Raw genomic sequence first — 13,266 nt, forward strand, 5'->3', positions numbered from 1 at the left:
ATTTGTTTGCACAATTAGTCTATATCTTTGTATTGGTTTATGTCTCATATATGACATATTAAGACCTGAATTTTGTAGAAATTTATATCAAGTGGTTTCCATAGGTTTGCTTGGATATGGAGCATTTTTGAAAATTAAGTCGGGTTTTTTTCTTTATATGAATGTAAAAAATTCCAACTCCCTTAGTTGTCTTTGGATTCACACTTGGATTCTACCTTCTTTAGTTGTCTTTGAATTCAGATTTGCTTTTCAGTAGTCATCTCTTATTAACTTATCAATACAGGAAGATATACTTTAGAAAGGACAATGATTGGGTTCCATGATGACTTAGTATGGGATTCATTTAAATTATATGAATAGTTTCATGAAAATAGAAAGTTACTCAAGTACGCAATGTTTTTGCAAGCTTAATTGTTTCCAGGTTTATCTTTTTGGATAGTAATGTATATAATCAGTGCTGTCAGAAATTTTCAGTATGTTCTGTATATGAAAAAAGAACCTGTTCAAAGATGAGAAACATAGCCAATGTGAGCTCAGTATTGCTGAGCATCACAACTGAATTTGAGCATCTTCTGTATGTAAACTATATCATGATGAAGTTCATGCTAAACTTGGTAGAATCCCTGACATCTTTGTCTCTTAAAGATTATTTGCATATTACCAGCTCTCTTGATGCCTTTTGTGAGCATTACCCTAAAAAATAAATGAAATAAAAATAAGTCATTTTAATGAGATGTGCTTTTAATGTAGCTTCTCTTCAGAATATTTAATGTTTATGTTTAAAAGGAATTGTCTGATACGTGGTGCTTGGGAATCCTAATGTAAATTATTTCACATTCAAGACTGTTTCCAATATTTAAGTTCCAGAAGATCCACCACAAAATTTTGCCACAAGCAACATTACAGCAAAGTCTTTCTCAGTGATGTGGGACCCACCAACCATAGTAACAGGAAAGTTTAGTTACAGAGTTGAGCTGTATGGACCATCTGGTAAGTCTGAACTGAGGCTTTTATTTCCTTTTCTGTTCTGTGAATATTTCCTTAGACTTGCATTCTTAGTGTCCCTGTCAATCAAGAATGAATACTGAGATCAGTGCTATGTATCGGTTTTATTATTAGACTTTTTAATAGATTTTAGATTGTTTTAAAGGCAACAGTCTGTCCATCATGAGGAAGAGGATGTAATGAAATTCACATTACATATTCTGAACAGTAGAGGAAACTAAGTTTCCTCGCTCTTTTATGGAGATGACAAGCTAATCTTGCAGCTGAATTGGAGTGTTTATATATCCAAATCTTTCTGTATCTTACCTTTACTCTTTTCTCTTTCTGTTAAAGATTTTTGGAGGATTTTCATTCATGTGTAGTATACAGTCAACTGTATGAGTCTGTTTTGATGGTTTTGGTAATTTTTTAAACTCAGATGTGTATATAAAGAAATTCTATAACTGCCTGTGATTAAGAAGTTAATGAGCAGTATGCTGGTTTTAGGGGACCAGACAGGAAAAGCAATACAAATTAATTTATAAACAAAAAATCCCCACTTCTTAAAACTCATATCTTCTCGAGAGGGTTTTGGGGGACGTTTTTTCACGGGTTCAGTGTTATTCCCAATGAGGTTGATGCCAAACTAGCTTTTTCACAAATAAATTTGTGTTGTCGTTGTTCCTCACCCTGGAAAGTAGCTATACTTAGTATCAACAAATAATGGACTGGTTTTATTTTTGAGAGAGAATCCCTTAATTTTTTATTCCAGGTCATATTCTGGATAACAGCACAAAAGATCACAAATTTGTGTTTAGTAACCTTGTGCCGTTTACAACATACGACGTGTATGTGGCTGCTGAGACAAGTGCTGGGGTGGGGCCAAAGACGAACCTTACCGTTTTCACTCCTGCAGACGGTAAGTAAGCACAAAGAAGTGAAGTAAATGGGCTGTACTTGATAACTGCTTCTAGTTTTCCTTTCAAAGCCTTTTTAGGTACTTTGCAAAAGAAAGAATGGGTGTGTTGTAAGAGTCTTACAAGAGGGGGATAACAAGCTAACAAAAGAAATTGGATTAAAATTTATTGTGTAGTTTTATTTCTCCATTTCTTTCGAGTTCGTACACTGTCACTAAATTTACTTGCTCTCAGAAGCCTTCAGAGGTCGTGCAAGAAACGCAGTCGCTGCCCGACTGGAAGCAGTTAGTTTTTGACATGGCAATTAGGTTGCAGGCTCCCGGTTTACCCGTTAGATGGCAGCAAGTGGAAGAGAAAGAACAGCGGAGGGTTCACACCGCCCCCCACTCCCGCATGGTCTGGTCAGCCCCAAATGTTTCCTATTGAAGGTCTCGTTTGACTAATTCTCTCCAAATCCAAGGTCCTGTGCTCATTTCTAAGGGAGCCACCTTTACCAGGGACCGTGGCTCTGAGGCAGACCCGATATCGGGATCCAGCCCCGGGGCAGTCAAGGGGTTGGTTCTGCCCCTTGGCCATCTACTCTGTCCTTTGGGAGTTCTGCTCCCAGTAGTTCGCTCGCCAGGTGAGTCCTGAGCTCAGTAGAAATACAGTTTTATCTTACGTGCCTGTGGGATTATGCAGGATCATTTGATCAGAGGATGCGAACAGAAAAAATTGAGCATCAGTGTGCAGTAGGCAGGTGGTTTCAAGATGGTTATTTTTGAGCTGCATTTGTGCCAACAGCACAAATTAAAAAAAAAAAAATCTCAATCAGTGATTGCTGCAATGTTTGCTGTGGAGGTGTAACAACAGGAGGAACACCTATCCTTATTTGTTGTATTCTTTCCTTGAGTATCTGAGTATCACTTTTGGCAGTAAACAGAGACAATTTCCAGAGATGGCCTGCTTCAGTACAGCCATGCCTGTCTTCTGTCTGAACTCCCTCTCAGAAGGCAATGGGGTTTTGGTGTTAATTTTTTTTTTTTTTTTTTTTTTAGGGTGACATAGAATGTCTCATTTTAATGCCAAATCTACAAACCTTCATTATGCAAGTAATTTCAAGTTTGTCTTTTTCTGTGGTGTATTAGGAAAAAAATATTTTTCGTATCAAATCTGAGTATCATTCTATTGAATATAGATGTTTCTCATCTCCAGTAATCCTCTGTAAACTACAGTAACATTATTACTGCATAGTTAAAGGAGAAATTGAACCAAACCCTGCTGTAAAATTGAGATGAACAAGGTGTATCACACTCATTGGTTTGTTTGGTTTTGGGTTTTTTTGGTTTGGTTTGGGTTTTTTTGTTTGTTTGTTAATCCTTAATTTAGGATTAAGCTTTCATTTTCAATATACTTGGTGTTCCACATAGCTAGCAAAGGTCTGCTTGCTTCCAGTTCACTGGCTTCAGTGGAGCTGTCCTGATTTACATCAACTTAGGATCTGACCATACTCATACGTATGTCATATATGCCAAAAAAACCTGTGTGCATATTTTTAGATCTGTTACTTGTTTGCTAAAAAAACCCACACAAAGTAAATTTCTACCTCCACAGGAGCAACTCAAAAAATAAGGATATAAAATTTGATTAAATTCACAAAGTGCTGAAAAATCTTATAATATTCAAAGGTGTTTAATTAAATTAAGTTTCTTCTTGAATATTTAGTCCCAGGTGCTGTATCAGATTTACATCTAGGAGAAGTGGAAGCCACGTACATAAAAATTGTTTGGAGGAAGCCACGACAGCCAAATGGAATCATTACCCAGTACAGAGTTAAAGTACATGTGCAGGAAACAGAGGTGACTCTTGAAAACACTATTCTCAAAGGAAAAAATAAGGTATGCAGGTTTTTTAATATGGATTTCTTTGCTAGATTAAATTTCTTTCTCTGCCTTACCTGATAGGCACAACATGTGGAATTAGCCACCATAGATGAGTTGTCAGTGCTTTTAAAAGCCACTTTCCTCACCCCACCCTCTTTCTTCCTTTAAAGACATTGCAAAAATGCTGTTTCCACAATAGATAATTCTGGCAGAATGATCCAGACTGACTTAGCTACTGAAGGGAAGAAGTCATAGCCCCAGGTGTTGTAATTTCTAGCCCTTGAGTTCTTTGCAGCATAGGGTGACCTAACAGTCAGGATACAGATTTAAGTGCCTAGACTGAGACAGAGCCACTCAGGCAAACTCCTGGAAGATGTGGGTGTGAATCCTATGGAGAAGTAAATTTAATGTAACTCTCCCAAGGCTACATGCTTAGACGGGGCGACTATGCATACAGCATAGAAGTGTAGACCCCTAGTAAAGGTTCACCTTAGGACTGAGTGCTTTCTGAGGTAGGAATTTTTGGTCTTAATTTTGAACATAGGAGTCCAAAGTTTGAACAATTCCTTTCTTCATGCTTAGGCGGGGCAACTCTGGGCATACAGCACAGAAGTGTAGACCCCTAGTAAAGGTTCACCTTAGGACTGAGTGCTTTCTGAGGTAGGAATTTTTGGTCTTAATTTTGAACATAGGAGTCCAAAGTTTGAACAATTCCTTTCTTTAGACAATGACGTCTTTATCTGGCTCTGACATAGAACTTAAGTTTTTGATGTAGAGCTCAGTGAAGGCTTTTGCTTTCAAGTTGAATGATACACATTAAATAAAGCCCTGGAGCCAAACATTAAATAAGGAATAAGGGGTGGGGGGGAAATGAGGATAAGGATCCATTCATTAAAACAAGAAGGCGTCCTTGGAAAATGAAAGTATGTAACTCTAATTAAAGATTGTATCATAGTACAGATACAGAAAAAAAATGAAAATTGTCCGCACAGACATGTTTCAATGATGGGATTTCCTAATTTTTGAGTTCTTAATTTAGCATCATTACTACTTTATTGAATGTAATTTTCTAATTAAAAACCCAAAACAAATAATAAAAACCTTATTTAGAACTTCACTGACCCAAGCTTAGAGCATCTACAGGATTTGAACTGTTGGGTCCACGCTGCTAACGATACTCAATGACTGGTAGTTACAAAAGGCTGTTACAAGTGGAAAAGCCTCAGAAGCAAAAAGTACTTCCACATGGGTTACTATTTTGCTATAACATGTTGGTGAAGATGAGGCATACATATCTTTTACCTCTTGGTACTTAGGTGAGATTGATGTTGTATCTCTGCCTGTGGCTAATCCTCCCTAGTTACAGCAGTAAAAAAGCTGCTTTGCCCTCTCTCCGCCCAGGGTCTGTAGGGAGACAGCTAATGTGTATTAGTTACATCACTGTAGAAGCATGTCTTCCTGGCAGTGAAGTGGGCCATATGTGTGAGTGGGGAGTGTTCACAGATGACAGCAGAACAATTTAGAGACACTGGAGTCCTGGATACAGTCCCAGATTCTGAAGGGGCATAATGATCTAGTGCTTACACACCATTTTGTGCCTATGGTCTAGCCTCTCTCTTACCTTCTGCTTTTGTTGTTCTCTTTGTAGTTCTTGCTCCCCTTATATCTACTGCTGTCCCTTTCCAACATTTGGCTTTTGCCCCTTCTGTCCTATGGACCTCTACATCACTTACCTACCTTTCACTCTCCCTTCTCACACATATACTCCCTAATTTTCCCTCTCCCATTTATTTCATTAGCTTCTGGCTTTGCTTCCTCTCCCCTTGTTTCCTCTCAGCAATCTAGTCAACCTGTTATTCCTTTTCTTCAGGCAGTAGGGGCACCTGAAGCCCTACTGCTTTTAGTGCCTGCAAGCCTGTTGCAGAAAATGTTTGAACTTGGGAGATTCCATTTGTACTAAACATGTTTCTACTCAACATAACTCCAAGTATATAACATGAAAGTTAAAGGTCTTGCTCTAAAAATGACACTTTACTATTAAACCCATATTTTTAACAATTGGAAAAAAAAAAAACCCCAACCATGATGATTTTTTTAAACAATAAAAATGCATAAAAGGTTGTAGGCTACTAGCAGCTGAGCTTTTTCATGAGAAATATTGTTTTTTGCAGATTTAATTCTTGTTGTCGTGAAAGATAATGTTTGTAGGGCAACATTTACATAGTGTGTGTATATATGCACAAATATACAAACACTATATATAAATTTAGTGAAATAATTTAGTGATGATGAGGTTTGTGATTTATTTTTGCATTTCTGATTTTTAGTATTTGATTGATTCTTTGGAACCCTACATGATAAGTGAAAACATCAAACCTTCTCCCACTTGGAATTCAATGGAAACAACCAATGAATTATATGAAGGTTCAGCTGAAATGTTTTCCAGCATTCAGATGGCTTCCCCAGTAATATTCACAAGTGTATCTGGTGATAATTTCCTTGCAATAAATGGAGCTGCAGAACCACGTTCTGCTTTGGGTAAGATATTTCAGAATATTTTTCTACCTGCTCCTTTGTTCTGAAAGACCCTCATCACTGTACCAGATATGATCTTTAGCACATGGTTCAAGCAAATTATGAATGGGTCATTTGCTGGAGTCAGATTTTTTTACTAGCAAATAACCTTCTGTAGCAAATGGGAATGCCACACAGGCAGGAACTAGCCCCTTGTCACCCAGCTGACCTTCTTCCTAGTGAAAGGAGCACCCGAAAGCCATCAGCAAGCTGCATAGACAATCAGTTATTACAGTTGCCAAAGCAGGTGTGATTGTCAGGGATTAACATATCTCCAAGCCCTTCAGAGACCTTGATTTTTCTAAGCCTTTTGACTAATAGGTTTTCAAATGTCAGTGAAGGTAAATAGGTCAGAAAGTTACAAATTTGCTATATGGGTGACAAACAGGTGGAGATGACCCCATGACATGCTGATGTCATTAGTGTGTACACTTGTTCTGTATTATCAATGGACCAGTGTTTCTTTACCAAGTATGGATATTTACAAACCATTAAGCAGGCTTCAGTTGACAGGCAGGGACTTAAAATACCACTCTAAATTTTTAGCATTTTGAACAGTAGGCAGAAAGTCAAGTTTGGGGTTTTTTTTTAATTTATTTTTAATTAAAGTCACTAAATTCCTTCATATACATCAGTATCTAAGACCAGAATTTAATTCATTAGTTTAAATTACAGTGGATCTTTTCTGTATTATATTAATCCTGAAGAATCTGCTTTGTCATAAAGAGAAGTGTACGGTGCTTTAAATGTGTATCTTCTTTTTACTGCCTTGTTCAGCTTGAGGTATTAAGTTTCTAAAAGAAGTCTGTGTGCTGAAAAATTTCAGATCGTGTCGTAATCTAGCACTTGATTAGTATTTTATAGTAGTTGTTTTAGTAGCTAAAGCTATTGACAGCCAAACTTTCAACAGGAGCTGCTGGTTTTTACATGCCTCCATTTTAATGCTGGTCTTGGAAAACTCTGAGCCTGATACTCAGTTATGTGAAGCACTTACACTTTATTATGTTGCATTAGCATAATGGCAGCTTTATAACAGGTGATTTTGACTAGCACAGTTGGGTTGATGCTGATTCTGAACTTTACTGCAGATGCACCAGAAAGCCTTTGTGGGCATATGGGTGTCATCTTCATTCTGGTGACCACAACTCTGCTAAAAAATACCAGTGTGAAGGGATTCATGAAGGGAGCCATTTCAAATACAGTTGTTATAGCACAGCTAGGACGGCAAGGAAGAGGGAATCTGTCTTTCTCAATTAAAATAACAAACAAACAAACAAACCAACCCTGAAAGCCCCAATATCCTAGGAGCCATGTTTATGAAGTCAGTGGGGCAACTGGGCCATCTAAAAGCCTTTTCTGAGTCCCTAGGAGATTTATCTCAAATTTTTTTGGACATAACCATCAGTATACACCTTCACATGTTTAGTTCACCCCCATCCATTATTTCACCTACAGCAATCTATCCATTATTCCTACTGTCTGAATTCTGTACCTTATACAAGCAGAGAACATTGTATTCATGAAAGTGGAACTATAAATAGCCTCTTTTGTTTTAAGAGATGGAGTGTAAACTTTTCCTTATATTTTTGTAAATGTCATGGAAGTTAATTCTATTGCAATAAGAGTTCTAGGTCACCATGTTAAAGTGAGTTTAGAATGCAAAAGGAAAAAAAAAAAAAAGACTTTGAGTAAGTAACTATTCCTCTCCATTTAATCACAGGTAGTCAGTATGCCATTAACATTTTGGCCGAAGAACTGTCATATGTTATAAAGGGCCTTGTACCTTTCACAGACTACACAATCAGTGTGTCTGCTTTCACTGCTGTTGGGGAAGGGCCGCCATCATTTCTCACAGTCAGGACACGTGAACAAGGTAAAGTGTTAGAACTCTGATGTAAGTTAACATACATGAGTTCTTTCACTCAACATTCTATGGTTTTTTTTTTTTTTTTAATCATGTATTTGCTTATTGTTGTATTTTTCTGTTTTCATTTAAGTTCCAAGCTCAGTACAAAATATATCTTACAAGAATATTAGCTCTTCCTCTGTTTTGCTATATTGGGATCCTCCAGCAAATCCTAATGGGAAAATTATTCATTATACTGTTTATGCAATGGAACTGGATACAAAAAGAACATTTCACACAGTAACTTCAAACAACAGCTTACTTATGACAGGTAGGGTGTCATTTGAATAAAAAGAATATTGCGAATATGTTATATGAAGTTATTTTTTTTCCAGCTTTATGTACTGTAGCTGTTTGCAAGGTAGGTGGACCAAATCTCCCCCATACAAACACCCACACACACACACACACCCCCCCGTAACTGCATGTAAAAGCAAGATTGGGACACTATTGTCAGACTTGTTTACTGTGGAGCGGTACATAGGGAATGTGTGATCCGAGGAGAGGACTAGGTAAGAGCATTAGTAATCTGTGAAATGTACTGAGTAGTACTTGATGAAATGGATTTCTCCTTGGAATTTGTTCTTCAGGCTCTTCTTTTCACGTAAAAGATGTTTCTAAATTGTCAATTCTTTTTCAGTCTTGATTTTTTTCCACAGTATTTGCCTGATACTAATAATAATTTTCTTATTTAAGGTAATAATTTTTATAGTAATTGAAGAAAATGCCTTCCTCATGAGGGTTCAGACATTTATTTATGCTAATTGCAGTAATGCATATAGAATTAAAATATATATTTGGCTGTACACATACACATCATTTGTTTGGACAAATACATTCTTAAAGCTATTTACAGGGTTGAAGCCAGTTCACTTATTTAAAAATCTATTGATTTGACTGAGTGTCTATTTGGATCTACCCAAATAAATGGTATTATACATATTCTGTCTTTTAGGTGACAAATGTTCATCAAACCCTCTAAGAACAGTAACCGTTTTCATAGTTTTATGAGTAGGTATGAGGGAAAAAACGTGTTTAAGAACTAAACAGTCAAAACCTTTTTACTTAATCTTTTTAGGTTTAAGAAAGTACACAAATTATAAAATGAGAGTGGCAGCCTCTACAACAATCGGAGAAAGTTCTTTGTCTGAAGAAAATGATGTTTTTGTGAGAACCCCTGAAGACGGTAAATACATTGTTTGCAATGATGATTTCATTTCCATATTAAATTTTGTGGTTCTTCAGAAGTCTGGGCACATAAGTAAGGAGGGGAAGAAAGTGTACAAATAAAATCCATGTTGAAATTTTTGGTCTTTTATCAGACAGTGACTTCAGCCCATTTTTAGGCAGGTGCGAGAAATAATGCTGAAAGCTTCAGCAGCACCAGCAATTGATTGATTTCAACTCTGATAGACAAATGGGGAAAAAAATGCCGAGCTAAGGTTTCTTCACTGAAAATAGTGTGTTTCTAGACCCCATCTAAAGCATAATCAATTACTTTTGGGACTTCAGCTTCTCTTTTTTATTTATGTTATCATATGGAAATTAAGTTGGTTTGAAGCAACTTGAAATGGCAATTTACAACAATTTAGGAGCCATATTGCTGTCTATAAGCAGAGTTGCTATTAAAGTGAGGGATTTTCAGTACAGAATTATACTACATGTGGTTGTTTTTATACAAGTTTAGGACTTCATTAGTTTTAAGACTGATCAATAGTTTTAATGTATGGGATAATACTACCTTATGAAGATTTCTGGATTTACTTTCTTTGCAAGGCTGTCTCCACTCAAGGCACAGAGGCAGTACCTGGATTTTGCCTTTCCAAAGAGAACCTAGGAATTTGATTTATAGAGCAAAGTCATGAGTATTAAACCTTAATCTCTTCTCATTTATACCAGGTTCTTATTTTCGCTGGTTTCAGAAAGCGATTTCCAGTTTTTACCAAAGTAATAAAGAAGGTAGTTGTCTAGTTGTCATTTATCTCTCTCATTGCTACAATACAGGAAGAATAATTAAATGAGAATAAAAGAGAGCAAAGTGATTACTCTGCTCAGCATTAAAAATTATTGGGATTTATGAAGCTTAGATGATTTGAATAATCAACCAACCAAAATATCAAATTAAACTGAAACTTAGAGTACTCAGAAATTTTTTTTTAAAGTTGCATGCTTCTGTGCTGTTAGGTTTTTTTTTGGGTTTTTTTTTGCAGAGGAAAGGCATATCGCAAGAACAGAAAATTACCAACATAAATATCTTCTCTCTGAAAGTTTACAATTCCCTGCCTCTAAGCATGACAGAAATTTGTTCAGAGTAGAGTTTCAGACCAACACTTCATCTATTGCTAAGAGATGCCCACAAGCCTAGATGAAACTATTGAGAAAGCCACCCACAATTCCTACCTTTTTACAAGGCTATGTATAATTACTCTTGGCTTGTTATTTTTATTCTTTAATTTTCCTGAGCTAATTCAAGTGGAGATTCATGTCTCCTAACATTAGCCAATCTAGGAGAGAAAACATGTTTGACTCTTGATTAGGTGAAAACAGAGATACTTCCAAATAAAAAATTCACTACATCTGTCTCAGATAACTTCGGATGGAAGATACTAGGCTGTGGCATTCAAATATTGTTCCATGCCAGATAAATTGCAAAATGCATTTCAATTGAAAATTAAGCTTCTTCACATGGGAAATATCCATGTGGGCAGTCCTGCCATTCAGAGTAGTGATCTGTTACTGTTAACACTTTTCATTTATGAGCCCAGAAATCAGGAATGAAAATGGTTTGTGAGACCTTTAGGCCAAAAATATTCAAGATAAATTCTGCAATATCTGCATATGGGCATTTGTACAGAAACTGAATCACATAATCCTGTGTTCTTATTACATTCTTTTTAAATTTTATAGAAGGGTCATTTCAGGGGTGAAGTGATGATGCCTTCAGAGGAATCAAGGCTGACATTCAGAGCTGATTTTATTCATAAGCGCAGCCCACTCACTCCTTCAACCTTCCATGTGTTATTAGCTGACTGGAGTCACGTGAAATCTTATGTTGCCAATAGATTTAGCCAACACAGTACTCGGGAGCTGGACTTGTTTTGTACATGACCTTCACACCAGCGCATACAAGTTTTACACTGGGGTCTTCACGGTCATCAATTAGCAGCTGTGTCAGTAAACTAAAGGGAGTTTAGTTACAGTGCATACAATCCCTTTCTTGGTTCAGTGGTTGGTTGAGTGAAAAAAGAGGGGTGGTTGTCTAAGAAGAAAGCAGTAAAACAGCATTCAAAGTTAAAGAACTTGAATTCAAGGAAGCCAGTGAGAGCATTTGAAAGATGGGTCTGCATCACAGCAGAAGACCGAAGAGATCTTTTTCTTAATAGATACAGTTTTGGATAGATTTGTAAGTGGATGAGAAAAGAAATTCAAGAAAAGCTAATGTCTGAGATGCAAAAAGATGACTAGTTTTATTAGTGAAAGAGAAGAAATACAGAAACAGATAAAAAGTGGTCAGGTTTTGACAAGGGGAGTAAATGGGTGAGTGTAACCCTTTTGGTACAGTTAGCTATGCACATTGCTACTGTAACCTTTAGGATATCTGAATATTAGGATCCAATAGGTTTAGGAGATCAGTCCTATATTCAATTAACAAAGTTTCAGAAGTTGTTTTTCTTTTTTTTTTCCCTCTTTGATTTCTGTATTCCAGAACCAGACTCTCCACCCCAAAATGTAGAGTTAATAAATGTAACTGCAACAGAAATAAACCTGAGATGGTTACCACCTGAGCAGCCTAATGGTCTCATAACTCACTATGAAGTTCTATACAGTGATTCCAATGACTTATTTATCAAAAATGCCTCATCTACAAGTATATCACTACGTGAAATGAAGCCATATACTCTCTACAACATCTCTGTATGGGCATTCACCAGACTTGGCCATGGGAATCAGTCATCTTTCCCACTTCTGGTGAAAACTTCTGAAACTGGTGAGTATAACAAAGTAAGTTTTCCACAATCAGCTAATTTGTGGTGACATTTGACGCCCAGGAGATCAGTTCAATTAATTTTGTGTATGTGTTCACTTTGAAAAGCACTAAGTTTGAACCCTGTTTTCTCCTCTATATGGAAAACAAAAGTAAGGAAATAGTAAAAAAAATTAAGAAATAAAGAAAAGAGTGAGAAGTTGTATGTCTGATGGACTTCATGTATTTTATTGTTTGCCCTTGAAGATTCCTTGTTTCTTCCAGGAAATTTTTTTTTTTTTTTTTGAAGGAATATTTTGCAGAAGGTACAGATAAAACAGAATAGCAGAGGATTAGAGTAGTTGAAATTTTTCCGAGAAAGAAAGTAAATTTAGAAGTGAGGATTGGGAAGGATGAGCATTAAAGAGGTGTAACAAGGCATAGACAGACAGTTGAACTAAGTAAGGAAAGTAGGATGTTGTAGGAAAAGAGATACAGAATACAGGTTTCTTTCAGTGGACCTAAACAGGAGTAGGTATTGGGTTATGCTGTAGACTCAGGAATGAAAGGTGGCTGGGGAGACGTGAAGGTAGATTTCCTTTAGGACTCAGCCATATCCAGATAGCACTGGTATAGTTGTCATCCATTTCTGGGGGCCTTTGGCCATCTTCACCAATCTGCTATGTCAGGCAACTGCCCACGTTATCCATACCTAAAGCTAGCCCTGGAGCTAATCATGCTTTTTTTATCATATTTTTCTCAGTAAGGAAAGATGCATGTACTCATGTCTCTCCAAAGGGGCAGAGATGTGCTCTGCTCCTTCATTGTTAAGACACAGTGGAATTACTGAGTGCCTTCTCCTCCTTGTTTCTGAAATGAACTTTTATTTTTCTTATGTGAAATAGTTGTGGAGCAGGCCTCCTTTACAAGTCAAGTTCTTAAGGAATGGGAACACAAGCATCTAATATTTAGATGGCATGAAACAGTAGTCATAATAGAATCACCAAGATAGCTCTGCCAAGACATTGTGCTACTTTTGAAGATTTTTTTTTTTTTTTT

The 13,266-nt window shown here is 36.7% G+C and overlaps 1 protein-coding gene across 1 annotated transcript in view; it reads left to right on the forward strand.

Moving 5' to 3' along the window:
• The window catches only part of LOC104505560 (fibronectin-like), a gene marked incomplete at its 3' end in the record, with an annotated part of 50,744 nt that extends 38,499 nt beyond the window's left edge, over positions 1-12,245 (forward strand). Inside the window, exons 25-32 of the mRNA XM_010156967.1 lie at positions 862-990; positions 1,757-1,903; positions 3,606-3,778; positions 6,091-6,301; positions 8,058-8,210; positions 8,335-8,514; positions 9,322-9,429; positions 11,950-12,245. Coding sequence (XP_010155269.1) covers positions 862-990; positions 1,757-1,903; positions 3,606-3,778; positions 6,091-6,301; positions 8,058-8,210; positions 8,335-8,514; positions 9,322-9,429; positions 11,950-12,245 — 1,397 coding nt within the window. The remainder of the gene's footprint in view (positions 1-861; positions 991-1,756; positions 1,904-3,605; positions 3,779-6,090; positions 6,302-8,057; positions 8,211-8,334; positions 8,515-9,321; positions 9,430-11,949) is intronic.
• Between the last annotated feature and the right edge of the window lie 1,021 nt (positions 12,246-13,266).

This window comes from Eurypyga helias, unplaced genomic scaffold (genome assembly GCF_000690775.1).
Source record: "Eurypyga helias isolate BGI_N326 unplaced genomic scaffold, ASM69077v1 scaffold4108, whole genome shotgun sequence".
Taxonomy (NCBI): Eukaryota; Metazoa; Chordata; class Aves; order Eurypygiformes; family Eurypygidae; genus Eurypyga; species Eurypyga helias.